The 27,885-nt window shown below is 37.6% G+C and overlaps 2 protein-coding genes across 7 annotated transcripts in view; one reads left to right on the top strand and one right to left on the bottom strand.

Annotated features, from left to right (window-relative positions):
• Window positions 1-28: 28 nt before the first annotated feature.
• Window positions 29-7,243, bottom strand: CCDC59 (coiled-coil domain containing 59). Its single transcript, XM_035002057.1, has 4 exons — window positions 6,915-7,243; window positions 5,508-5,820; window positions 2,803-2,902; window positions 29-508 (listed from the first exon to the last, which is right to left on the bottom strand). The coding sequence occupies exons 1-4, from the start codon at window positions 7,066-7,068 to the stop codon at window positions 347-349; spliced, it is 729 nt and encodes a 242-aa protein (XP_034857948.1). The 5' UTR covers window positions 7,069-7,243; the 3' UTR covers window positions 29-346.
• Window positions 7,219-27,885, top strand: part of METTL25 (methyltransferase like 25) — a 150,762-nt gene continuing 130,095 nt past the window's right edge. For all 6 annotated transcript variants that reach the window (XR_004678702.1, XR_004678704.1, XR_004678703.1 and 3 more), the window contains exon 1: window positions 7,219-7,511. Coding sequence is in view for 2 of the 6 variants with exons in the window: in XM_035002055.1 (XP_034857946.1) it covers window positions 7,253-7,511 (259 nt within the window). In the remaining 4 variants the exon portion in view is untranslated. The remainder of the gene's footprint in view (window positions 7,512-27,885) is intronic.

The following is a 27,885-nucleotide window of genomic DNA, read 5'->3' as shown; positions in this document are numbered from 1 at the left end:
GAAATGATTCATTGAAAGTTGTGCTCCGTTATTTTCAAAACATTTTATTTCATCTGATTTTCATATGGTACAAAAATATTACATGCTTAAACATGTTCAAATAGAAAAGTTCTTTCAGTTCTTTGGGCCACCTTCCTTGAAAGGCAAATAAATAAGAAACAAATCATATTATGTAGAGCATACACATAAAATTTTCTTTCACAAGAATAAAAATATTTGGACATTTTATACTTAGTACAGCTTTGCAATCTACTTTATGTTAACAAATTTAGTTAATTGTTAGGAGGTACAGTACATACACAAAAGAACTCAGTAGAGGGCAGATAGAATTAAGAAGATGTCTGATTTAATTTTTTTCTTGTATTTTTTTAAGAAGATACTCCATTTGTAAATTCAAGTTTGGTTGGCCCTTTTTAGTCTTTTTGCTCAATATTTTGAATGCTTCCATTTTCTTCTTTTTATAGAGCCTTTGAGCTTCTTCTCTCTCTTGTTTTCTCTTCTCAAACTCCTAAAATTATTAACATATATAAATTCCATTAGTAACAAACAACAGACATATTTCAGTAATTGTGTTGAAATAAGCTATCACCATGGGAATGCTTTAGGCTTGTCTTGTATTTTGCAAAATGGGAGGGTTACCTGTCACCAAAGTAGTGTACCCTCTTTGCCTTTACACTATAATGCATGCTATAACATAGAATAATGTAAACTTATTACAAATTTTTAATTCTTTGGATACAACTAAAATTAGAGCAGAGAGGAAAGAAGGCATATTTATGTAAGATTTCATCATTTAATTAGATCTGCTAGAGTTAGAAGAGACTTTAGAGATTACCTATTCTATATAATACAAAAATCTTTTCACTTCCAGAATATCTGGTATTCTTTTTGAAAGATTTAATTCAGGAAACATTTACTGACTATACACTAGGCAAAACACTGCTAGGCATTATGATTTTGATTAAGACTTATCATGCTCATTTGATTTGCTAAGATAAATACATTTGAGCATAAGAAAAATAATTCAAATTTATATGTAAACCTGAAAAGCACTATTTGAAATGCAGAACATTTTACTAAATTAAATACAAAAGTTAGATGAAAGTTCTTAAATAATGCACTATGTACAGTTTCGTAATTTCCCTGATAACAGAGCCCCCAAATGACACAGTTTGTATTTGCATGGTACCACAATTATCAAAGTGCTTTCCCATCAGAGCATATTCCAATCTTGTAAAACTTTCATGACAGGCTATTATATTCATCTTACAGATGAGGAGCCGATTCTCAGTGATAATGAAAGTGATTTGCCCCAAATACCCAGTAGAGCCAAGTCTCATATCTAGATCTTGTGAATTCAAAGTCTGACTAGCACTCAAACTTATGATTTCCTATGGCATAGTACTTCATATATTTTAGTAAGCACAAAAGATCTGGAACTTATTTGTGAATTTAGGCATATACAGTCTAATTTACCTCTATGGAGTTTCTCTAAACAAAGTAAAAAAAAAAAAGACAGTCTTACCATCTATTATGGGTGCTTCTTTGATTTCTCGTGAATTGGGTATTAGCTTTTATACTGACATTCGATATCTATAAATTCTAAGAAACTGTCAATTTTCATGACTACAAATCCCTAGTATTTATAAAGAAAATTTTAAAAGGATACTAAATGTTTTATAGTATAACAGTCCTTACCTTATCTGGTATACTATTTACAAAGGTGGCAGATATCAGATGGTTGGTTAGAAAAGAGTATAATGTAACAAGCTATGAAACAAATGTCCATTACTTACACAGAGAAATGTTTCTGCTTCACCCTTGTCTACCAGTTTAAGAATAATCATGAGAATTTTAGATGTTAAACTTCCAGATTTCTTATACAAATTCTAAAGCTAAGACATAAAATAATGTCAGTGCCATCTTTATTTTTTTTTTTTAAAGATTTTTTATTTATTTATTTGAGACCGAGAGAATGAGAGACAGAGAGCATGAGAGGGAGGAGGGTCAGAGGGAGAAGCAGACTCCCCGCCGAGCAGGGAGCCCGATGCGGGACTCGATCCTGGGACTCCAGGATCATGACCTGAGCCGAAGGCAGACGCTTAACCATCTGAGCCACCCAGGCGCCCCATCAGTGCCATCTTTAAAGTAGTTTTTGATTGATGTGCTATCCTTTTTAAAGTGATAGATTACTATATCTTCAATACAAAAAATAAAAACCACAGAGTAAAGAGAATTTTGTTGAAGCTGTGGATAATTTTATTGTACTCATTTGAAAAAGACTTTTAATTTTGGGTTTCTGAATAATAAAAAGTGGTAATTTTTTGCTAAGTTAACCTAGGCAGCTTTTTAATAGGCAAGATCAACTCTTTAGAGAAAAATATTTTATTCTAATGCCTCGCTCTGATTTTTACTTACTTCAACGTAAAATTATGATAATCATCTATACTTTACTTACATTAGTAGGTCTCAAATTTTATTATACTAAGAATTTCTTGAGGCACTTGTTCAAAGTGCAACTTCTCAGACCATACCCTTGAAAAATGTTGTCCCACGCGCTCATAACCTATGAGCAGTGACTTTAAAATCCTATTCTTGACCAACTAGTATCTCTTCTCAAAGATAATATAAACGATCAAGGAATTTGTTGAAATTCTACAGTTCTGCTCAAACTACTCATTTATTCAGCAAATATTTACAAAGAACATACTATATGCACATACTAAGAAACAACAGCTTTATATACATCTACATTTAGAATACATTTTTAAAAAAGGATCTAAGTATTTTAAAAGATCTTACTTGTTTCTTAGCAGCACGCTCAGCCTGTATTTGTTCGTATTCTTCCTGTGCTTTTTGATTTGATGTTTTCTTTTTATTTTTCTTTGAAATAGTAATGGAGCTTTTTAAGATAAAGATATGTAAGTCAAAGGATTAAAAGTGACAGAACCAAAATTATGACTCAATTATGTCAAATACAGTACTTGCATAGGAAAATCTCACTGATGCAAATTAATAGAGCAGGGAAGAGAGGCTGGCAGAAAGAGAACAAAACCGTATTAGTAAAATATCCAAATAACATGCTAGAGTTACAGCTTTCAAGACATAATTAAAAAGTGGTAAATGGAGACTCTTGGAGAAATATTTCAACCAGAGACAATACAGAAAGCTGTGAAAAATCCTAAATGTTAACAAACAGGAAACTAGCACAATGGCAGAAATGACTGAAAAAGGCATTAAATTGAAGGATGTGACAGAAGTTATGGATGACATGAACTTTAATCCCAAAGTGCTTCGATCGTCTCTGAATTCATCTACTCAGTCATGAATGACCACACCTTGAAGGTAGTCCCCATTTAAAGCTGTTCTATCTTGGAAGTACTTCTCGCTCTCTGGTGTCCCCAGACACTTAGGCTCAGATTCCATCCATTTCCTCAAGCTATCTGATTCAGTAATTAATCTTCTTTCTCCCAGTCTCAATTTTTCACTACGTCAGCTCACAACCACAATAAAACAGGTTTCAGCAGCTGCATTCTTAACGAATGCATAAATTACTCATCACCAGATTCTATGTACTCTTCTATCAGTCTTTTCTTTGTTCTTTCGTAAGTACCTAGAAAGAATAGTGAATAGACTACAATAGTCCCTTCACACTCACTCCTTTTTTTTCCTTCACATTCACTCCTTAACTCTTTGCAATCTGGTGTTTGCTCTCTCCAATGAAACAGTCCATGCCAAGACAGTGATGACCTCACCAAATATGAAGATTGAGTCAATGGGCCCTATTCAGTCTCATTTAGCTGACCATTCACTACTTTTGAAAATTTCACTCCCTTAGTTCTAGTAACATTCTTCTCTCCTGATCGCTTTTTCCTTCCTTGCTCCAGGCATTTCCCCAAGTGTTTCTCTTCTTGGTCTCCATTCTTTAGACAGTAATATCCATGACCATGGCTTCAGACTCCACGTGGACGCAAGGTCAAAATCTTAGTAAGGGTTATCTATTAAAATCTCTCCAAAATCACCAATGATTACCTAGACCATAAATCCAAAGACTTGGTCTTAGTGCTGTTTTTCTTGGACTCTACAGTATTTGATAGATGACCAATCCCTACTTTGCACAACTTTCTTCGGCTGACTTAACGGTCTCTGTATTCCCCTTTCTCCAATTACGACAGTTCTACTTAACTTTTTCGATAATTTTTTTCTGCTTTGACCTCAAAATAAGTAATCTTTAAGAATATGATTGTTACTTTCATATCATGTCTCATGGTTTAACCCTCTTCACCTCAATTATTACCAGGAATGACTGAAATCTACATTTCTAGATTTGCCAGAGCTTTACATCCATTATTAAATAATATGATGCACAAGCCTACTAAAAAAATTGAATTTTTAATATCTCTGTCTCTATCTCCATTACACTTTTTCCTAGGGTCTTATTTCCTGTTACTTTTACCACAAATAGTTAACAACTTTAAAGCACAGTATTTTAGTGAACTAAAAAGTTACAGTACCAAGTAACAAGTGGATTTTCTGCTGGTTTAGGTTTCAACAGTTTTTTAACTTGAGATATGTGTGCAGAAAGCTTTGTAAGTTAGCTATTATAGAACCGAAGTGTTATACAGTTGTGCCATTTGTTTTTTAATTGGGACCAAGTCTATGTCCTCCGGAAAAAAAAATCCAGAATAGTATTAACGGCAGCAGTTAACATTCATGAAGCACTTCCTATGTGCCATTCGCCTTTTTAAGTACCTTATATAAATGAACTCACTTCCCAACATCATGAGATAGGTCAGCGATACCAGGGGTCTATGTGAATAATCCATTCTAGAATTATACAACATGGCAGCTCTGAATTACATACTTATTACTGTCTCCATTTCAAAGAAGAGAAGAGGACACCAGGCACCAATATGTGTCCAGCTCCAGTCTGATATTAACCACTACACTATAATACCTCTCAAAAGTTAGTTTTTTTTTTTAAACATGTGTTAATAACAGGAGTTAACCATGGTCCAAAAAAATTAAATATACTCAAGAGGCTGAAATCCAAAACCCACATCTTTTCATTCCAATTTCATTACTTCTTCCATTAACCTAAACTAGCCTAACGCAGTCATTTAAGCTAAAAGAAAGCTTCCTTGAAAATATTTTCACATAATCCACTGTGATTTCTATAATGCCTTAAATAAAAAAAATTCTAATTCCATAAACTGTGCTATAATCTCTTTCATAAAACACTACTTATATCTACAACAAAGGATCTGAGGGGTGCCTGGGTGGCTTAGTCAGTTAAGCATCTGACTCTTGGTTTCAACTCAGGTCATGGTCTCATGGTCTTGAGACAGAGCCCCATGTTGGGCTCTGCACTCAGCAGGGAGTCAGCTTGAGATTCTCTCTCCCTCTGCCCCTCCCCCCTTTCGCTCTCACTCTCTCTAAAATAAATAAATAAATCTTAAGAAAATTTTTTTAAAAAATAAAGGATTTGAAAGGAAGATAATACATACTTTATTCTTATGCTACATTGTTCTGATGACTGAGGCTGCTGAAAACTACAATGCTCTTCTGACAAAGCTTGGTCGATGTCACACTGTTCCTTTGGCAAAGGTTGATCAGCTTGTTCTTCTGACAAAGGCTGTTCAACTTTTCTAAGTTGCTTCCTGAGTCTTTTCTCTTCAGCTAAATAAAGATGTTTCAGATGCTCAGGGTATCGATCTGTGAACTGGGATTCCTGTGAGGTTCGGGCCTTCTTTTCCTTCCATAGCAATTTCCTGTAATTTTGCTGAATCTTCAGTTTTCTTCGGAATGCAAAGCCTTGCCCTATTGAACAATATCAGTCATAAATTACTTCCTCAGAAAATAAATTGCATGAAAAATGTAGCTGTTAATTTAAAATGGAAAACTTTTTACATCATCACATTCACAAGCTAGAATTACACTAATTTGCTTTAAAATGTCATTTCAAGAAAACAAGTTTAAGGGAATGGAATGAATTATATGTTGGTCCTTTGCAAAAAGACCTGGCTAAAATCAGTCATGCACGCTCAGTGATAATCCCAAAGAAGAGACAATGACTAGTTACACAACTCCAATTTGATTTTGTACCCCAAATCAAAACAAATTCTTTAATACATCTAAAACAATTAATCTAGGTCTTCAATACTTAAAAAAAACCCTCACATCAATTATTTTACCTTAGGGAAACACTCTACGACTAAACTAATTCCTACAAGAGTGATGGTGTATGATTTTCTGTACAGCTAGCAGTTATGAGAAAGTTGAACTTATTTAAGACTTAAACATTCCACAGGCGCCTGGGTGGCTCAGTCGTTAAGCGTCTGCCTTCGGCTCAGGTCATGATCCCAGCGTCCTGGGATCGAGCCCCGCATCGGGCTCCGTCCTGGGGGGAAGCCTGCTTCTCCCTCTCCCACTCCCGCTGCTTGTGTTCCTGCTCTCGCTATCTCGGTCTCTGTCAAATAAATAAATAAAATCTTAAAAAAAAAAAAAAAGACTTAAACATTCCAAATGGAATTTGAGGAAACTTGCTGACAGCAAGACAAATAAAAACACAAACTAAAGCGAAGCAAAGAAAGATCAGTAAGAAAAGACTGGAAAACTCTGGACCCACAAATGCTCTACTTACGGTTTCACCGGAAAACTGTAGAGAAAAACAATTCTGATTAAGAATGGGTTAAGTCGGAGGAGACACTTAAAGAATTACAGTTAGCAACACTGACTCATCTTCCCATTCACAGTTCTGGGAGCCCCACGGCTTCAGCGGGTTTAAGAATGGCTTTCTCTGCCCTAAGGCGGGCCGGGTCTGGTTCCCAAATCCCTCTTCCCTGCTCCGGCGGGTAGCGGATCCTAAGATTTCGCAGGCCTTAAGATCTGTAAAAGGCTGTCTTCTTACATACCCTCGCGAACGCTCCCCGCGAAGGCCTGCGGATGATTAGATCGCCAAGTCCTCTGCTTCACGTTCTTATTCTTGAATCCGACCGAAGAAACTCCTTGGCTACGCGTCTCAAAATCCCCTGCCGACCACTCCGCTACCTGCCTTACCGGCGCCATGGCACACCAACCAAGTCGCCAGAAAAACGCAACGGACGCTGTTAAAATACGTCATGAGACAAAAGCAATCAATCACCCAACTAGAGTCCAGATCGGAGTTCTATTCATCCGGTCTGTTACTTGCGACCGAGTCCTCGCCTTGCGGCTACGTTTGCGCCACCTACAGCCCGGGAGGGTGAGCGTCATGGCGGCTTCTTTCCCGCTCCCAGTGACCCAGGACCTGTTCACGTTGCGTGCCACGTTGCAGGAGCTACTGCAGTTCCTGAGGAAAGCCCTGTGCATTTCCAACGCACATACGGTGGACTTCTACACGGAGTCCGTGTGGGCGGAACTGGTCGACTTGCCCCCGGAGACCGTGCTGAGGGTACTGAGGAAGTCAGTGGCAGAGGCGGAGGCGCGGCCCCCGGAGGCGCGCCTCCTGGTGGAAGCTGAGAGGCGATCAGGTAAATGGCCGGTGGGCGGGGCGGGCAGGGAGCGGAAAGACCGTCCAGTCTAGCAAAGCGTCTCCCTAGCGTAGGAAGAGCGGAAACAGGTGTGCTGCCTGGCGGGCAGAGGCTGGCTCGGGGGCAGCGGAAGTGGAGTCAGGTTCGTGGCGGGATGGGCCTGGGACGTTCTTCCGGATTCTCAGTCCTTGGGTCCCTGTGTATTTCCCAATGTAAAGAGAACAGGAAATCGCGCAGGGGCGTTTCTTTGAGTAATTGCACAGTTTCTTGACTGGAGGGAAACAAGCAGAACAAGGCGGAAGATAAATCAACACTTAATGAAACACACCAAAATAATTTCAAATATTGATAATGGCCAAGGAAAAATAAAAACAGTTAAACGTGGTAGCGACTGTGTGAGGAGGCTGCTTTAATTTAGGTGGGCAGAAGCATGAGAAGGCGCCAGCCTGCCGTGAGCCACAGGAAAGGAATTCAGGCTCCGGGAACCGCAGAGGCACGAAGAGCGGGGCTCGTTGAGGTTCAGGAGGAAAGTATGCGTGGTTAGAGCCAGGCCCTGGGAGATGGCAGGCGTGATCAGTGTGATGGGAAGCATTTGGAAGGGCTTAATCTCACATTTGAAAAAATAATTTTAATAGTTATTTGGTTATTTGAAGAACAGACTGATGGGGCAGCAACGGAGGCCGGTTAGAAGGTTTTTCAGTAGTAGAAGAAAGAGATGATTGTATGAGGGATTAGGATGGTAGTAGTGAAGAACTGGAATATGTACTAGTTCACTTGAAACTGTTATAAAGTATCTGCTGTGTGCCATGAATTTTTGTAGGCTCTGGGGTTTCTTGCCCTCGAGAAACTTAAATTCTGCTAAGGTGAGTCCATTTTAGAAGTGGAATGATGAGAGGACTCCATATGGCTCCTGCTTTGCTTCTAGGCATTCCCAGCCTTGCCCTTGGTAGTGAACTTTACTCACTGAGCATTCTCCAAAATGCAAAGTACCACTAGAGTGGTCTCCTGTAACAGGACTTGGTAAATACTGGTTTCTTTAAAGTTACCGTTTCTTGTTGAAAAGTTAGACTATCAGTTTGCTCTCGTAATACCCAGTACTTAGGATAACATGGCAATTTGGAGACTGTGTCTGTCCTGTAAACTGATGTATTTCTAGCGCCTAATAAAATACCTGGCTCCGTGTACATTTGTTGAATGAATGAATGAATGAATGACTCGTGGTAGCTTCCCAAAAAAGAAAGGAAACTACAATTAAATATGAAGCCCAAGACTTTCATATGGGGTTTCACACAATGGAAGAATTAAATTGTTTATATAGCCTAATAATAATATTATTTGATATTATTTACCCTGCAGTGTGCTAAATATTTTCTTGTATATTTTCTTTTTCAACATTTAACATTTTTTTTAAAGATTTTATTTATTCATTTGAGAGAGAATGAGATAGAGAGAGCATGAGAGGGGGGAGGGTCAGAGGGAGAGGCAGACCCCCCGCCGAGCAGGGAGCCCGATGTGGGACTCGATCCCAGGACTCCAGGATCATGACCTGAGCCGAAGGCAGTCGCTTAACCAACTGAGCCACCCAGGCGCCCAACATTTAACATTTTTACATATAGCAGCCTTGCAAGACGGGTTCTGTTTTCCCCTATTTGTGGAATTGCAACTTGAAGTTTGCAATTTGCCAGGGTCACAGCAATGGAGATTCCAACCTGGGTCATCTGAGGTTTTCACCACTGTGATAAAATTTTACTCTGAATTATTTAGGAGTAAATTACAAAGGCCATTTATTACAAAACCAACGTTTTTATGACATGAATACATGCCTTATTCTTTGTTTTGTTTTTATTGTTTCCCCTTTAAAAATGTAAGAATTGTTTTGTTCACTGCTGTATCCATAGTACAACGCTTGGTTAAATGGTTAATAATATTTGGCGAATGAATGAATTATCCTACTTACTCATTCTCTTGGGCTAGGAATAGAATATTACCATCTTTTGGGAAAACCTTACAACCAATTTTTTATTTATCCAACAATGGAAACTAGACTACATTGTTTACTTTTGAAAAGTTTCTGGCCCTGCAAACTTTTATACAAAATATTCAATTGCACAAATGGTCAGCTGCCTGTAGTATTATAAAGAATGAATTCTTATAGCTTGTAAGGAATACTAATTTTTATTCACACTAAGTTTCTCTATCACTATATGAAGTCTGTTGTTTATGTCAGAGAAGAGCAGTTTTTGCTCTTTGACTATATTTGTATCTTATTAAAACTTACATCACATGGTTGCTATGTACAGTATAATTCAGCAGTTAAATTTTTAGGCTTTTGTTCAGATGTGGTTCAAATTCCAGTTCTACCACTGGAGCTCTATAACCTTGGGGAAGTTTGTTCATTCATTCAGCAAACATTTACTAAGTGTCTCCTGTGTGCTAGGAGCACTTTCCTAGGAGCTAGGGAAATAGCAGCAAATAAAACAAACAACAACCCCTACCTTCATCTTGCTTGCATTGTAGAGGGAAGAGGCTTTTTTTTTTTCTTTTAATGCCACAGAGAAAAATCAAGTAGAGAAGGGAAGAATAGATAGGGGAAGTGCAGGAAGAAAGTATGCTTGGAATTTTAAATAGGTTGTTCCAGCAAGAATTCATGTAGATAACTAGAAAAGAAACCTAGATAAGGAGAAAAATGAGTCATGAAGCTGTCTGGAGGGGAAGTGTTACAGAGAGACAGCAAGTGCAAAGGCCCTGAGATGGGAGCATGCATGGTGTGTTTAAGGAGGACCAAGGAGATGAATGGATTTCCATCAGGGACTCACCAGAAGTATGGTTTTCTGCTGGTTCTGTATGAGGAGTTACAAATAAACATAATTCCCAGAGCTGCACTGAGTTAATTCACAGTGTGTAAAAGTACACAGGCAGATGTTTGGCCCAATCATTTGGTGTTTTATGAGACCAAGTTGTTTCTGAAGATCCTTGGTGTAGCTATGTTAGTAGATTTCACTTGCCAGGTGATGTTATGGCCTGGTCAGCACCCTGAAAGTTTCTTCACTGTCTAAAAAGAACTAGAGAAAAAAACTTAGTTCTCTAAAATAAAAAGGAAAGATGTTGAAAATAACTGTATTTTATGGGTGTAAATTACAAATGTTACGGATTGAATTGGGCCCTCCCAAAATTCATGTGTTAGAATCCTAACCCCCCCCATTGCGACTATATTTGGAGATAGAGCCTTTAAGGAGGCAATTAGGATTAAATGAGGTCAGTAAGGGTGGAGCCCTAATCCAACAGGAAGAGGAAGAGACATCAGGAGGGCCACACAGAAAAAAACTGTATGAGGATACAGTGAGAAGGCAGCCATCTGCAAGCCAAGGAAAGAAGTTTCACCAGGAACTATCTCTGCCATCACCTCTATCCTCCAGAACTGTGAGAAAATAAATTTCAGTTGTTCAAGCCACCCAGTCTGATATTTTGTTACGACAGCCAGAGCAGACTAATGCAATGGGCTTTGCAGATGAGACTGCCAGGGCTCAAATCCTGGCTCCACTTCTTGTTAGTTTTGTTAACTTGGACTTCAACTCTTTGTGCTTTGATTCCTTATCTGTAATAGGGATAATTATAGTGCCCATTGATGGGGTACTATGAAAGTAACATTAGTTAATACAATAATGCCTAACAGATAACAGCACTTAACCCATTCATTTATTCGACTCCTGTTAATTGAGCACCTTCTACCTACCAGGCTCTGTTCTAGGCCCTACAATTATGATACTGGATGCAACAAAATTCCTGCCACATAGAGTGTATGTTTAAGTGAGAATAGATATATAGTAAACCATATGTATATATGGTATATGTATATATAAACATAAATAAGTGAGATCAAGTGGCAGTAAATACAATGAGGAAGAGCAAAGCAGGGAAGGGGAAGTGAAGATGATGGGTATATGGTAGAGAGGAATGGTATTTTAGATTGGGTGATCAGGGAAGTCTTCTCTAGCAAGACAAAATTTGAATAGAAACTTGGAGAAAGTGAGGGGAGCCAGTCATGCAACTAAGTGAGGGAGGTGTTTTAGGCCAAGTGAAGGGCAAGCTGAAGTGTGCTGGGTGTGTTGGAAGCACAGGAGAATGGTCCAGGGGAGACTGCTAAGAGATAAGGTTTGAGAGGTGGTCTGGGGCAACTTTATTTATTTATTTTTTAAAAGATTCTATTTATTTATTTGACAGAGAGAGAGACAGCGAGAGAGGGAACACAAGCAGGGGGAGTGGGAGAGGGAGAAGCAGGCTCCCCACTGAGCAGGGAGCCCGACGTGGGGCTCGATCCCAGGACCCTGGGATCATGACCTGAGCTGAAGGCAGATGCTTAACGACTGAGCCACCCAGGTGCCCCAAGGGGAGGGGGGGCAACTTTATATAGGGCTTTGCAGGCCATATGAGGGCTTGACCTTTACTCTGAGCAGATTGTAATGCTCTTCAAGGATTTTGTGGGGGGTGTGATACGTGATTTATGTTTTAAAGGTATGACTCTGGCTTCTGTGTGGAGAAGAGGCTTTCAGAAGGGGAGGGTGGAAGCAGGAAGACAGGATATGAGGCTAATAACATAACTTCACGTAATGGCAACTTGAAGAAGTCAGATAGTTTCTCTAGCAGGTAATAGTGATAAACAGTGGCCAGATTATTAAAAAAGGAAACAACTACTGGAAGGTTCTGGAAGATGACCAAAGGTAGGTGATAAGAATTTACCATAGAAGGTGTCTACTGATTGCGTAAGAACTGGGAGTTAATGGCTTTCTTGCTTTCTTTTGTGCTCCAAGCCCTGCTAGATCTGCAGTGGAAAGCTGCATCCTTACCAGATCATGGTAGTAATACAAAGTTCAGAGATAGAGCAGATGGAAATTTAAGGTGTATATTCTGGAAGCAGGACAGCCACAGAAAGGGCTGAGATCTAAAATGTAAGCTCTGCCCTGGATGACTTCTAAGTTTAGAGGTCACATGCATGGCCAAATGCAGAGTCCAGCATTATTGTTGGCAAAACTAGGGGGATAGTGAACCTTTGAGAGAGAGCTTCTGGCGAGATTCACAATTTTACTGCACCTTTGACAGAGCATGTTTCCCAGAGTGTACACAGCGTGGGTGGCAAAAATCAGGAGCCTGAGTGAATTCATGTATTTAAGGAAGGAATTCAAGGCTTGTAGAGCAAGTGGAAATTTGGGCTGGGGAATCCTGGAAACAAAGGTAACCACAGAGAGGTCACCCTCTGTGACCTGCAATCTGACTATAAAATCTATCCAAATCCTTGTCTGACTGCTGAACTGCACAGGTTCAGGGATCCCCTCTGGGGGCAGGCTAGTAAATTGGTAATTGAGCAGAGACATCAGCACTTCACACTGATGGGAGATAGATTTCACAGTTTGAGTCCAGACGGATTAATTTCAACTACAACAAAATCCTTAGAAAACAAAATGGATTCACTACAACAAATTACCTGCAATTCTGCTTTTTAACCCAAAACTACTAGATGTGCAGAGAAACAAAGTGTGATTCATACTTAGGATAAACTGATTCCAAGTGAACCCTGATGTTGGATTTAAGTAGCTATGTTCACAGAATTGAAGAATAATGTGACCCAGGGGGAAAAAAATGAGTTTCTAGGAGCTCATTAACCCCAGCACCAACTAGCCACCAGTGTGAGATATCATGGAGGCAAAGCCACCAGCCTCAGTCAAGCCTTCAGCAACTGCAGCAGCCCAGCCAACATCTTGACTTGTTTTTGTCCATGCTCAGACATGATAATGGAGCAGTCATGGCCACAGACCTTGGCTGATATTGGTGTGCTGTGACATTTTTCATATTCAGTAGGGAAGACTGTGACCTGTATGTCAGTGCCAAGGCAGTTATGAGCTGACATCTATCTGTCACAGCTGATTTTTTTTTTGCCTTTTCAGAAATAAAATTTTACCTGTTTTGCAGAGCTGTAGTCAAGATTAAAGATGATGTACTATCGCACCCAATGTAGATCTGGGAATATGGCATGGGCACAGTAAATTGTGGCTGTAAATGACGATGATGATCATAGTGATGATACTTACAGTGGTGATGGTGTCTTTCCTTGAAAGACATAAATTGTCAGGAACTTCTGGAAATGTATATGCCCCCTGTAACAACGTCTGTTCTCTGCCATATTAACAGATGTCACACTGTTGTCATTGTCAACTGGCTTGTCTGTAGTTGCAACTACATCATTAGCCGTATACACCAAAGTGCAGTGTTTGCTTTTTTCATTGTTGTATTCTTAGCACCTTGAACAGATTCTGGCATAGAGATGAGGAAAATAAATGATTCTTAAAGAATGAATGAAGTGATATCACTGATATGTGGAATTTAAGAAATAAACAGAAGATCATAGGGGAAGAGGGGAAAAAATAAAACAAGATGAAACCAGAGAGGGAGACAAACCATGAGAGACTCTTAATCATAGGAAACAAACTGAGGTTTGCTGGAGGGGAGGAGGTGGGAGATGGGGTAACTGGGTGATGGACATTAAGGAGGGCATGTGTTGTAATGAGTACCAGATATTAAATGACTGATGAATCTCAGGCCTGTACCTCTGAAACCAATAATGTATTATATGTTAATTAACTGAATTTAAATAAAAAAATGTTCAAAAAAACCCAGTGAATGAAGTGAAGCATAGAACTATAATGAGTGTTACTGAAGGTACCCCTTCAAATGTGATACTGAACTAGACAGCTATTACTTCTGGTGTGATCTCTGTCTATACTATGTTTATTATTGTTGTTTATATATGATTTGTTCCAAGTATTTTAATTTGAGGAGATAGAAATCAGTAATTATTTTTTTCCCTATGTGAAAAGGTCATACTTCTTTTAGTACGTTGCAAATTATAACAAGATACCCTGAGAATTTGAAGGTAAAATCAAGACAGGCATCATTTCAGGTTAAAATTTCTGAAAGTCGTTATGTAAGTAGGTGAGATTAACCATCTGCAGGAAAAAACCACCAGAGATGGCTTCTAAATGCTTTGCTGGTAGGACAAAGGGGTTTCCTGTATCTCATCTCAGAGGTAAGATTTTGTTATACCCCCTTCAAGGGAACAAGGCTGTGTCTTTAGGAAGTAATAACTAGGTATATAAATCTGTAACATTCTCAAATGAATCATCCCTTGATCTTCAGAAATTTATTGGTCTTCATAAAGTCTACAAAATTCTTCTAAAAAACAGAGAAAAATGATAGTCTGAGTTTGGGTAGCCAAAATGTTTTATGAAGTAGAAGTAGATCTAGAATACAGAGACAACCAGTTATCCAGCTTGATTAAAATTTTAAGAATATCTGTCTTTATTCTAATTGTAATTTTAAAATTAGGAGACTGTCCTAGCAAGTGAATGATATGGGTTATTATTATAAATATATTTCTCAATGTATATTAATAAATTTGTATTTCAATTTTTTGTAACTTTGTTTAGAATCTGTTGTGGAAAACCTCTTCGGCTCTCAGGAAATCCAGTTTCTATACCTGCAAGCCATCCTTGGTGACTGCCAAAGCCCAGGGCTGCTCTAAGACCCAGCCTGAGCCTCCAGGGCCTCTCTTGACTCCCTTCTTCCAGCTTCTTGAGGCCATATGCTACTTCTCCTGTTTCTTATTATTGTCACTCAAATGACCCTTACCAGGATTGGATGCTGAGTAAATGTTTAGAATTGGTTCCTTTTGGTGAGCATCTGTATAATTAATTTACTATCATTTTAATTGAACAACACAGAAAGTGTATGCCTATGATAGGTTATTATTTTGTTGAGCTTTCTCTTAAATTATTTTTATTGCATCTTAATAGATTACATTGCTTCTTGGCCATCCTAAGTAGTTTTTGTTGTTGGTGGTGATGGTGGTGATTGTGGTGTATTGACATTGTGCTAACGTTTAATTCAAAACACATGAAGCCAGAAAATGTGTTTGAAATATAGAATGAAAACAACAGAGAAATAATTAGTGTCATCTGTTTTACTCTGTTGTATTCAACTTTATTCATTCACTCTCCTAATGTATTTTCCTGAACTCTATTTTCCCTTTTTCAGTTTTTCTGGATCTTTTTAGGAGACTTCAAGTGTGGAAATGATAAGACACCATAAGATAGTGGCAAGTGTCAGCTCTGTTCCTGGGTTGCTACTGTAATTGTAAGTAAGGGAGAGTAACAAAGCAAGCAAGTCTGGGAACCCAGAATAATTTGTTATCATATTTTGTTTATTTGATATATAGAAAGTACTTTCAGATTGTTCCTTTTAGATGATATCATTTAGAACTTGAATTTATATTCCAGTTTTCAGTGTATCCTCCCCAAGTTTTGATTCCCCACTCCTATATCTTTCCATTATTATGATGCTCAGTAAAACAAAGTTCATGAAGATTCCTCTCATCTGTGGCATTTTTTCCCCTCATTCTACTTAAATTATGCTTATCTTTAGCCAGTCAGAATAAATTTGAGTTCCTTCTATGTGTTTAGATATTCATTTTATGTTGTTGTTTATTTAAATTTTGTCATTACCCTTTCACCGGAAGCTTGCAATTATGGTAACCTATCTTTATGGCTTATCATGATTTAGACTCTTTTCCTGGTTTACAAAAACACCCTGCTTGCCTGCATGGCTTCATAACTGCTAGGGTCTGCATTCGTTTTTGTTTTTTGACCTCATCACCTCAGTGGTTAAAGAGCCTCTCTATAAATGGCATTAATAGTCTTCCTGTTATTTGAGCTCATAATCTGTCAACTCTTCTCCCTCAGTTTCTCTTGCATCTGCTGCTTCCCATTCCCATAGCAAATAGTTCAGTTCCCTCCTTTTTAAATCTTGCAGCAGAATTTTAGCAATAACTTTGAGCTGTTATTCTTGCCTTCAGACTCTTTGTTTCAGTTGCTTCTCCATTCAGACTGCTCTCCGGTTATCTTCCAGAATCATACTTCTGGTCCCATCATTCCTCTGCTCAAAAGCCATCCATAGGTCTGCATTTCCTGTAAAATAAAGTCCTTCACCTTTTGGCCTTATCCACTATCTCCTCTCCAGCTGGAGCCTCGGCTGTTAATGTAAGCAAATAGGAGGCAGCATAGAAAAAATATGGGTTTTGTGGTCATTACATTTAATTTTGAATCCTGGCTCCGATACTTTACTGCTGTATTATCTTGTGCAAGTTGTTCAGCTTTGGAGCCTTAGTTTTCTTATTTGAGAAATGGGAATCATAGCCCTGTAAGGGCTATGTAAAAGTAAATGAGATGGATGTTAAAACCTACCATGTGAGTAGGCATTTAATAAATATTAGTAATACTCTCTATATTCTACTCCCCTCAGATAGGGGCAGACTGGGCCCAGAGTCAGAAGACCTGGATAATCCATCACTGAATCTGATTAGCTGTGTATCTTGCACAGACATTTAACTGTCGGCCTTAGTTTCCTCATCTAAGAAGTAACCGCCTAGGGTGTTCCTCAGTGACTGAGGTGGAAAATAGCTGCCCCCAGTCTCATGTGGCTTGTCGACATGTCTTACATGACTGATAAATGTTAAATGTTTTTTTTTTTCCAGCCAAGATTTCAAAATTGACAGATTTAACATATGCATATGCATACACATACACACACACACACATATATCTGGAATTGTAGCTTCTCTTGGAATAAAAATCAGAAGATCTGGCTGTTTTGTTGCATATCTCTGTGTGGCACATAGCTCCTTTTATAACCTCAAGGGTATCCTCATCCCCTAGCTATCATCACCATCTGAATTTCCCTGACCCTCCAAAGTACTAGAGATTATGGCTCTTGGTTTGTGGCCTCCAGTCAGTTTCCTTGTATCCCCTGAAAATGAATTCAGGAGTTTGTTTCACATTCTTGAAGAAGACCAGCAACCAAAAATAGTATGGATCACTTGGCTAAAAGTTATCTCGGGTTGCTTTTCCTGTTGTCAAGTCCTATGGAATGTAATGATTTAAAATTTTTATCTCCAGACCTTGTTAGTCCCTGGTGTTAAACCCATGATCGTGTTGAGGGCCTGGGTCAACCTGAATCTTGAGATGAAAAAGCATATGACCAGTCATAACTGGGTCAGCCAAGTTAATAGATTTTTGAACTGCCCACATGATCTGACTCCAGATCAACCTTAATTATGAAAATGGCTGAAATAATTTGATGTCAGTTCTCACTTTTAAGGTATATCTTCAACCAAAGTTGAAGGGATGGAGTAGAAGGCAGTCGTATAGTATTAACAGCACTTCTGCTGTTCTCTGCCCAAATACCTTATACTTTTGCTGCCTTATTCCCTTAACATGCCTTGTATTTTCCCCTTCCCTCATTTTGTTCATGCAATCCTCTTTGCCCCAAATATTTTGTAACTGTCCACTTATTTTTCATCTTCTCTCAAAGCTCAGATCAAGTTATACTAAATTAATAACAAAACTAGTTATTTGTATATTATTTTATTTCTACCTTTATTAGAGCACTTAGCACATTGAGTTAGAATGATTTGCTTCTTTTGACATTCCTGGTATGTGAGTTCTGGTCTCTAGCATATGGTGAGCACCACATAGTAGGTTCTCATTGTATGTTTGTTAAATTTAATATAGCTGAGTATAGAGTACATGGGCATTCCAATAGGTAGAGCAGTATAAACAAAAGGGCAAAGATGAAAACTATAAAACATATTTGGAGACAGGAACAGAGAGCAGAACATTCATAAATTTTTAAATAGCTAAAAATAAAGTCAGAAAAACATATTGCAGCCAGTTTTTGGACACTAGTCTGTTAAATTATTTGGAATCATTCTTCCATGGGACACTCTCACTTTTGTGATAGTCTGTAGAGTTGAAGTATGGACCTGGGGCAAGATGATGGCAATGGAAATGCAAAGGAAGTGATAGTTTTAAAAGAATTTGTACAGAGAAAATTGGTAGTTCTTGGTGACTGATATTTATATAGGGTTTAAGGAAATGGAAAAATCAAATATAAGTCCAAGATTTTGATTTTGGAAATGTTTTGAAGAATAACGATGAATGTACCATTGACAAAATTAGGAAAATTGGGAGATGGAGCTCTTTGGGGAAGTAATGCATTTAGTTTCAAATATATTGTATTTAAGGTCTCCCAAATAGAGATAATTAAGATTTAAGATTTCACATTCATTGCTCTTCAGTCATTTACCTACCACCTTACATTTTTAGAATTAGTTTGCATGTTTTATTTGAATAGTATAAATTATCACTTCTCTAGGGTATAAGGAACAGATGTTGATTGAAACAAATTTAACCCTACTGATAGTTGAGAGGTAACAGGAAGAGATAAGCAATCCTTGAGCATTGCTTCTATCATCTCTACAAATTCAGTATTCTTCAAAATTTGCTGTGGTCATTAGAGTTAAGAATAGGTCAATAGTCCCTAAGCCTTACAACTTTTGGGAGCAGGATTATTTTTATATCCTAATTTATTTTTGCAGAGATTACTTAACATTTTCTTAGTATAACACGAGGCTAGGTGTTGTGGTTGAATACAAAAGTGAACTGGGCATAACCTCTGTCTTTAAAAAAATCACATTCGAATAAGAGAGAAAAGACATCAGTAATTGTAGTACAAAACAAAATGGAAAGATGAATGTTTTTCTTTCTAAGCGGAATTCTATTCTAGTTTCTTCCCATTTGATATAGTCTGAGAATTAGAGTATTATACTTCCTAGACTAAGTGATCTATGAAAATCCTATGTTCTAAGCATTGCCCAAGAAAATGCTTTATCTATCTAGATGTTATATAATTATTATATATAATATAATGCATATGTTATTATTTATTTTTTAAATTTTATTTATTTATTTGACAGAGAGAGAGAACGAGGCAGGCAGAGGGAGAGGGAGAAGCAGGCTCCCCGCTGAGCAGAGAGCCTGGTGTGGAGCTTGATCCCAGGACCCTGGGTTCATGACCTGAGTCAAAGGCAGATGCTTAACCAGCTGAGCTACCCAGGTGCCCCAGGAGAAGGGCCACTTTTAATCAGACAAACTTAAAATGTATAAATTATTTCTACTTTTTTTTTTTTTAAGAGAGGGCAAGAGAAGTGGGAGGGGCAGAAGGAGAGGGAGAGAGAGAGAATTTTAAACAGGCTTCATGCCCAGCATGGAGCCCATGTAGGGCTTGATCTTAAAACCCTGATATCATGACCTGAGTGGAAATCAAGAACTGGGCACTTAACCGACTAAGCCACCCTGGTGCCCCAAATTACTTCTACTTCTGTTAGTTCTTTTCAGTCTTCCTTGCCATTACCACCCCACCCTGTTCACTTAGTATGTGCATTTGGCTTAAGTTCACTTATTTTTTTGTCAAAAAATAAAATATGTGGTTCATTCTTCTCCTGGATCAGGTGGTGGTATGTATCACTTGAAATGTCTCTGGGACTGTGCAAACAAGCAACAATTTTGCCTTTTTTATTAGAGATTTAAATTTAGATCGTGCAAATTTATTTAAAACCATTTATTAAATAATGCAATATATGTTAAGAAAAAAAAAAAGAAGAAGAAGAAGGTAGCGGGAGGGGAAGAATGAAGCCGGGGAAATCGGAGGGGTAGACGAACCATGAGAGACGATGGACTCTGAAAAACAAACAGGGTTCTAGAGGGGAGGGGGGTGAGAGGATGGGTTAGCCTGGTGGTGGGTATTGAGGAGGGCACATTCTGCATGGAGCACTGGGTGTTATGCACAACCAATGAATCATGGAACACTTCATCTAAAACTAATGATGTAATGTATGGGGATTAACATAAGAATAAAAAAATAAATATAAAAAAGAAGATTTAAAAAAAATAAAACCATTTATTATTTTTTAATTTTTTAAAGATTTTATTTATTTATTTGACAGAGAGAGACACAGCGAGAGAGGGAACATAAGCAGAGGGAGTGGGAGAGGGAGAAGCAGGCTTCCCGCCAAGTGGGGAGCCTGATGCGGGGCTCGATCCCAGGACCCTGGGATCATGACCTGAGCCGAAGGCAGACGCTTAATGGCTAAGCCACCTAGGTGCCCTAAAACCATTTATTATTAATAACATATATTTTGTCAAATGGAACAGACTGACCGATATGTTTTGGTACCTTAAATTATTTATTTGTTTTGCTTAGATGGGCATTATCTAAAAAAGCTAGCCTAGAAACTTTGACCATCAACACTGAGGTTTTGCTTAATAATAAAAATAATGAAGGGGCGCCTGGGTGGCTCAGTCGTTAAGTGTCTGCCTTCAGCACAAGTCATGATCCCAGGGTCCTGGGATCGAGCCCTGCATCGGGCTCCCCGCTTGGCGGGAAGCCTGCTTCTCCCTTTCCCACTCCCCCTGCTTGTGTTCCCTCTCTTGCTGTGTCTCTCTCTGTCAAATAAATAAAAGAAATAAAAAAATAAATCTTTAAAAAAATACTGGAGAGGAAAAGCGTATCTTTTCAAAGTTAGATTAACTTCAAAAATATAAAATTTATGTTAAGAATTAATAGCTCTTGGGGCACCTGGTGTGGCTCAGTCAGGTGTCTTCCTTTGACTCGGGTCATGATCCCAGGGTCCTGGGATTGAGCCCCACATCGGGGCTCCCTGCTCAGAGGGGAGGCTGCTTCTCCCTCTCCCTCTGCCACTCCCTTGCTTGTGCTCTCTCACTCTTTCTCTGTCAAATAAATAAATAAAATCTTAAAAAAAGAATTAATAGCTCTCTGCTAATAGGAAAGAAAGAATAATCCTAGGTTGTTTTGGTAGTCACTACTTGGTTTTCATGTTTTGAACATTTAAAATGATCTCTGGAAGCCAGAGGAAAAATATTTGGTTGAATTGCATGTTATAATATTAATGTTTGGCAATATACAAGGTGAAAAATTAGTAAAATACAGTGATTCTTAATCTTTCAAGTCACAAATCCTATCCTATTAAAAGGCTGTATTAAATAAATGCTATAGAACCTCTTCCTCAAAAAAAACACAAAATGGTATCCATGTTCATAAATAGACACAAAACTACGTACAGCTTTAGGTGATTCATAGGCTTCTTTAACTCTTAGACCTCAAGGTAAGAATCACTGGTTGGAAATGTTACTAGTACTACAAAGCTCTTTGAATTCTTCTTGATTTAGACGAACACTTGTGCTCATTCTTCGTTTTTTCTTGTAACTTTTTGTTCCTTATTATGAGCTATTTATATATTTGCAAACATTCATTTAATCTTTTTTTTCAGTTTGTATAGTCTGTCTTTATTCCTTTTGTAAGTTTATTTTTTCCCTTTTTTCAGTTTTTATTTAAATTACAGTTAGTTAACATTCAGTGTAATATTATATCAGGTGTACAATATAGTGATTCAACATTTTCATATATCACCTGGTGCTCATCACAAGTGCCTTCCTTAATCCCCATCACCTATCCCCCACCCCCCCAGTAACCATCAGTTTATTCTCTATAGTCTGTTTCTTGGTTTTCCTCTCTCTCTCTCTTTTTTTCCCCTTTGCTCATTTGTTTTATTTCTTAAATTCCACATGCGAATGAAATCATATGGTGTTTGTCTTTCTCTGACTGACTTGTTTTGCTTAGCATGATGCTCCCTAGCTCTATCCATGTTGTGGCAAATGACAAGATTTCGTTCTTTTTGATGGCTGAATAATATTCTATTGCATTTATACACCACATCTTCTTTGTCTGTTTGTTGGTCAGTGGACACTTGGGCTGTTTCCATAATTTAGCTATTGTGGATAGTATCAAGTGCTGAAAACAGTCCCTCCTTTTGTTAGGGGAAGCTGCATTTCAGATGCAGCTATAGATTATCAGACCCTTATCTCTAGGCAACACCCATGACAGTTACTGAATCTCAGTTCTTCCCTCTTAATTATTGAAACCAAAATGGCAATTTTAAAGTTTAGGTTGGCATTTTATTTCTTTATACTGTTTGTAGCCACCTTGAATAATGACCCCTAAAGAATAAAATTAGATTTTATTAATTATATGCACCATTACAAAAATTAAGTAAAGAATAAGATCTGCCGAAAGTGTGGTAGGAACTAGATAGACAAAAGTGTATATTTAATGCAAATTCCTTTTGCATGTTCCTTCTACTTGGCAAATGATTATAACTAAATTCAGTTAAGAGTAGAATAGACACATCTATTTTGTATTAATGTTGGAAATGTAAGTAATAGAGTTTAGCTAACAATAGCATATGAAAGCTGAAGTTAATGAAATGCATAATGAGAAAAAGTACAATTTTAAGACAGAGTTGTGACTTAATTTTACTCTCTCAGAATGCCCTATTAGTAATTAATTATGCTTACAATTACATTTTACCTGGGAGAAAAGTTCTTTGTGTCCTGCCTCAAACAATAAATAAACTGAAAAGTCTATTTTTGAAGGCTTGGAAATTTAGGTCCAAGTCAATGTATAGAAAAAAAAATACTGTCTTCTCTGTAAGAGGTCAGTGGTAATGTTAGTACGATACTGGCGTAGTTGAGGCACTGTGGGTGGTAGAACCAATAGAGGTGTTTAGAAGTGACAGTCAAAATAGGAAATGAGATGTCTGTGGTAGGAACAAGAGAAGAACAGATGGATTTCACAGCACTTATGGTTGATTTTTAAGGTATCCTTTACAATTATAACATCAGTTTTTAAAGTTTTGCAATCTGGAATTAATTTTGTATTTTGGTAATAAAAATCATACTTGATTTATTAAATTTAAAATTTATTGATTTTTTTAAATTTAAAATTTACAAATACTTTAATTACTCTTAAATGCTTCTATTTTAAATGGGGTTTGAAGTTGTTGGATTTCTAGTACTCTATCTCTTGGTTTTGGTTATTTTCTGAAAATAGAGACTTTTGATAGTAGAAAATTAAAACAGTAAAACTTGAGACTCGACATCAGGTCTTTAAGGCATAGTCAAGCTTGTAACCTATCTATTAAATTTCATATTAAATCCTGTGAGAAATATCATTAGTATTAAAATTCTCTCCTATACTTTAAAGCTGATCCTATGATAGTGTGCCTAGTGTTAACCATTGGGCTCCCAACATTGAGTAATTCTTGCTGTCATCCTACCTAGAATGTAGAACCCAGGTTTGGCTCTTGGACTTCTATGTCGTGTCTCAAGTTACAGCTCACCTGTCCCTAGTTGTGCCTTCATTTTAATGATGGAGGTCTTACACCCAAGTACCAGACCCTAAACCTACTTTCTCCCAGCAGGTTCATTTAGGAACTGGGTATATGTATTGATCTTTCTTTTGGGTTCTTCCGTAGTAGCCTATATGGTATTCTGGGCCTAAATAATTGAGTGTTTTCAACCTTCTATTCCGACAAAGCCTTAAGTATACACAGTTACTTAGTTTGGACTCAAGGTTTGAGGTTGCCTACTATGTTCTAGGCTCTGTATTAAGATGATATGTATGTGTGTGTGTATGCATGCACGTGTGCACATCTGTGTGTACTTATATTAAATACTGGTGTACATATTCATGTATATGTGTGTGTCTGTATTCTTTAACATTATAAAATATGTACTTTCCTCCTATTTTATAGATAAATCAAGTCTTAGAGCAGATAAATAAATTATTCATGGCTACACAGGGATAGACAGTCTGAGAACCACAATTCAAAGCTAGTTCTTGCCCATTCAAGTACTCATTTACTCATCGGGTACTTACTAAGTAGCAGGCGTTAGTCTAGGTTCTGAGGAATCAGTAATGAATAAAAATCCTTGTCCTCTTGGATCTTACTTGCTATGTCAGATGGTGATAAGTACTGTGAAAAAAAATTAAGAGATCAGAGAGGGTAAGGGATGAATGGGGTTGCAGTTTTAAACAGAATTGGAGAAATTTTCCCTTGAAATAGTGACATTTGAGCAGAGACCTAAAGGAAGTGAGAGTGAGCCATGAAAATACATGAGAATAGATGGTCTCGGACTGAGTTAAAAACAAGCATGGAGGCCTGAGGAACCGCATCCCTTGTGTGGCCTCAGCAGACTTCTACCTGGGAATTTCTGGGCCCCCTGGAATCCTCATTGAACACTTAGTGTCCATGTGCTTTGTAAATGGTTAAGACACATATCCCATAAATGAATCTCAAATTAGCTTTATTCAGGTTCATTTATTACCTTGCACATAGTAAGCATCTTGGAATTATTTATCTTTTAATCAGGTTTACTTTTTATTTACCAAATCAATTTCTAAAGTGCTGTTTCTTTGTATGATACTTTTCTTTTCCTTCAAATTAAACTATGAAAATGGTCTGCTACAGTTAAAATATTTAGTTAGATTTTCCTATTTCTATATTTAATTTTATTTTTATTTTTATAAGTAATTAAATGTGAAAATGCTTCTGAAATGGTTACGTATACTTTATACATACAATATGATGTGAATATTAGCACAGTAAGAACATGCATGTTGATTCTTTGTTAATTTTACTTTATTCTTTCTAAGAGCATGGTTTACATGTTGAAATGACATATTGTTTCATTTCATGTGCAACCTGAAATTACTCTGAAGTAGCATAGGCAAAAAGTTTCCTAGTATGGGGGCGCCTGGGTGGCTCAGTCGTTAAGCGTCTGCCTTCGGCTCGGGTCATGATCCCAGGGTCCTGGGATCGAGCCCCGCATCGGGCTCCCTGCTCCGCGGGGAGTCTGCTTCTCCCTCTGCCCCTCCTCCTGCTTGTGTTCCCTCTCTCGCTGTGTCTCTCTCTGTCAAATAAATAAATAAAATCTTTAAAAAAAAAAAAGTTTCCTAGTATGTAATTGGATGATAGAAATTAATTTTAAAAAAGTAGCAGTATATATATTATTTTCTTCCTTACATAAGTGATAGGATTATAAAGATATTCAGACATTCATAAAATTTAATGCATCCCATCTATAATTTTCAAGTTCAACAAGATAGACTTTACCTTTTGGTTGAAGTCTACTAAAAAAGTATAAAAGATTAAAGCCTAAGTCATTCATTGTGGAAGTCACAGCCTTAAAATGTTCAATTAAATTTGCATTGAAAACAAGGAAATTTCTGTTTTAGAAAACATGTTCAATTCAACTCAGCCAACACTTATGAGCACTTATTGTGCTTATGGGAGTTTTATTGGTAAGAAAAAAAATCACCTGTGAAGCTATTGCAGTAGCACTGGTGAGAGTTAATGGAGTTTGAACTCTGGTAGTGATAGTGGGGCACAGGGAAGGAGGGTGGTTAGTGCCACAATGAAAGACATTTTTACATTAAGATAGATGGGTGGCTGGACATGTGGACTGAGGGCACAGGGAGCATTTAAGATAACGTAAAGACTTAACTTCAGCACTGAGTGAGCAAGGACATTATTAAACAAGATAGGAAGTAGGAGAAAGGAAAGGTTTGGAGAGCATGAGAATGTGCATTTCAATTTTGAACCTTTTGAATTAGAGGCATCTGTAGGATATTCATGTAGAAGTGAATATAATACATTTCCATGTCCTTTGAAGATTATTATTAAGAGGGCGCTATTGATTTTTCTTGAAATTCTGGGCCATGGGACAGTTCTAGGCTGTGTGATAGCAGTAGTGACCTTTGTCCTAACTCCTGTAACACGGTTAAACCTCAAATTTAGCACATAATCATATTTGATCTTGTATCATAGTCTAAATGTTCTAAATCGCTCTTGCCTCACCTTATGATTGGCTGAGATGAGATTTCATTCTAACAGGCTCAGCAGTGCTATGGAAGTCCTCCAACTGGCCTCAGGGATCACTACCACCACAGAATCTTAGAATTTGTTTCTCCTAGTATAGCTGGTGATGCTGCAGTAGTGAGTATATTAAAGAACTGCTTTCATTCATCCATTCCTCTCTTAGTAACCGAGTGCCTGCCGTATGAAGGTATTGTTGCTTTAAAACTGGGCATGAAGCAGTTGGGTTGCTTTACTTGTAGAAGTAGATACTACAACAAAATCTCATTATAAAGCCTTTTTATTTCTTTTTCAGAGACATCAGTTGTTCTGTGTGTAAAAATTACTTTTTAAATTTCTTGAAACCTTAAAATCACTTCTGGTAGAGCGGGAGGTGTTGAGGGAAATAAAGTGAAAGAATTAAGAACATGAACAAAGTAGTATGAACCATCTTAAAATATTACCATGGTATGGATCTGTGCCAGAGGGAATTCTTGCTAGACCTGATTCTGACAGTCATACACTTGCCTAGCGGTTTTAACTCCTGTCTTTCCTGTTTTCATTTCTTGCCCACTGAGCTTACTGCTGTGTCATGCTAATAATCAAATTTGGGAATTACAGGCAAAGGCTGAACACTGCCTTGGTTCACCCATCTGGAGTCTGTGCAAACATGGCTAACGTGTAGCCTCTAAGTTTCGATTTCTTCCTCTGGAAATGGGGATAAGAGCACTATGTAATCACCTCATAAGACTGTTCCATTAAATGTAAACTGTTGAGTGCGGTGCCTGGCACATAGCATATGCACAATAAATGTTAGTTATAATTTCAATGAGTTATAATTTCAATGAGTTATGAATCCTAGCAGTACTCTGTCTTCCTTAAAGTGCTAGATAACATTCAAATAAAATAACAGACATTTATTTTTGAAACTTTTAAAAATGTAAATATATTGGTTGAATTTTTCTATTTTATTTTTAGTTTTGAAGTGTTATTATTCATTTCTCTACCTTGAGATTTTCATAATTAATATGTATATCTAACTTTTCTATCTTTCCTTGTATATTGATCTCTGCTGTTTTCAAAAAAAAAAAAAAAGGTACCTAGAGATATCCTGATCTCATATTTACAGAAAATAGCTTCTCCGTTGCCTCTTTGCTCCTCTTGCTCTCATGCCCAATCAACCCATATTACAAGAAACCTCTATGGGATAGTGATCAAGGGTGTACAAAAACTAAGAGTACGTAAAAACAAAGCATGCAATCAAGCAGAACAGGTACTTCCAGTAGGGGGAGATATTTACAAAATAATCAAGCCACTTAATATGGCGGTGTAGTGGCAACAAATTTTAAAAACAAAGCTTTCCCTGTATAAAAAAATCCAGCTAATTAATAATTAAGTAAATATTGGTTAACACTGTGGTTTCTGTTTTGCCAGTTGCCGAACCCAAACTCCTTCTACAAGTTCCTAGAGAAGCACTATGAGGACTACATACACTGTTACCATTGCTACATAACTTTTCTTACATACAATTTCAGAGGTGGAAGTAAAGATAACATGACACGCCTCTCTCTCTCTCTCCCCTCTTTCTGAATGTTTAAAAATTGCTAGTGGAAGTTACAGGCTGGATCACTTGAAAACAAAGAAAGTACAGAAGCTATATTTCTGTAATTCAGAAAGATTTTTTCAGAGGTCCTAGACTATCTAAATAAACTCGTA

This window comes from Mirounga leonina, unplaced genomic scaffold (assembly GCF_011800145.1).
Source record: "Mirounga leonina isolate KUSES-001 unplaced genomic scaffold, KU_Mleo_1.0 Mir_126, whole genome shotgun sequence".
In the NCBI taxonomy this organism is placed as follows: Eukaryota; Metazoa; Chordata; class Mammalia; order Carnivora; family Phocidae; genus Mirounga; species Mirounga leonina.
The sequence above is the reverse complement of the archived record's forward strand: the minus strand, read 5'-3'. Positions and strand labels throughout refer to the sequence as shown.

Bases quoted from the DNA above. Each gene is read 5' to 3' on its own strand.
- CCDC59 (XM_035002057.1), bottom strand. From the start codon at position 7,068: ATGGCGCCGGTAAGGCAGGTAGCGGAGTGGTCGGCAGGGGATTTTGAG. The intron at 5,821-6,914 runs GTATGTAAGAAG...ATTGTTCAATAG, and splicing joins CGCGGGGAGCGTTCGCGAGG to GGCAAGGCTTTGCATTCCGA. The intron at 509-2,802 runs GTAAGATCTTTT...TAATAATTTTAG, and splicing joins AGCGTGCTGCTAAGAAACAA to GAGTTTGAGAAGAGAAAACA.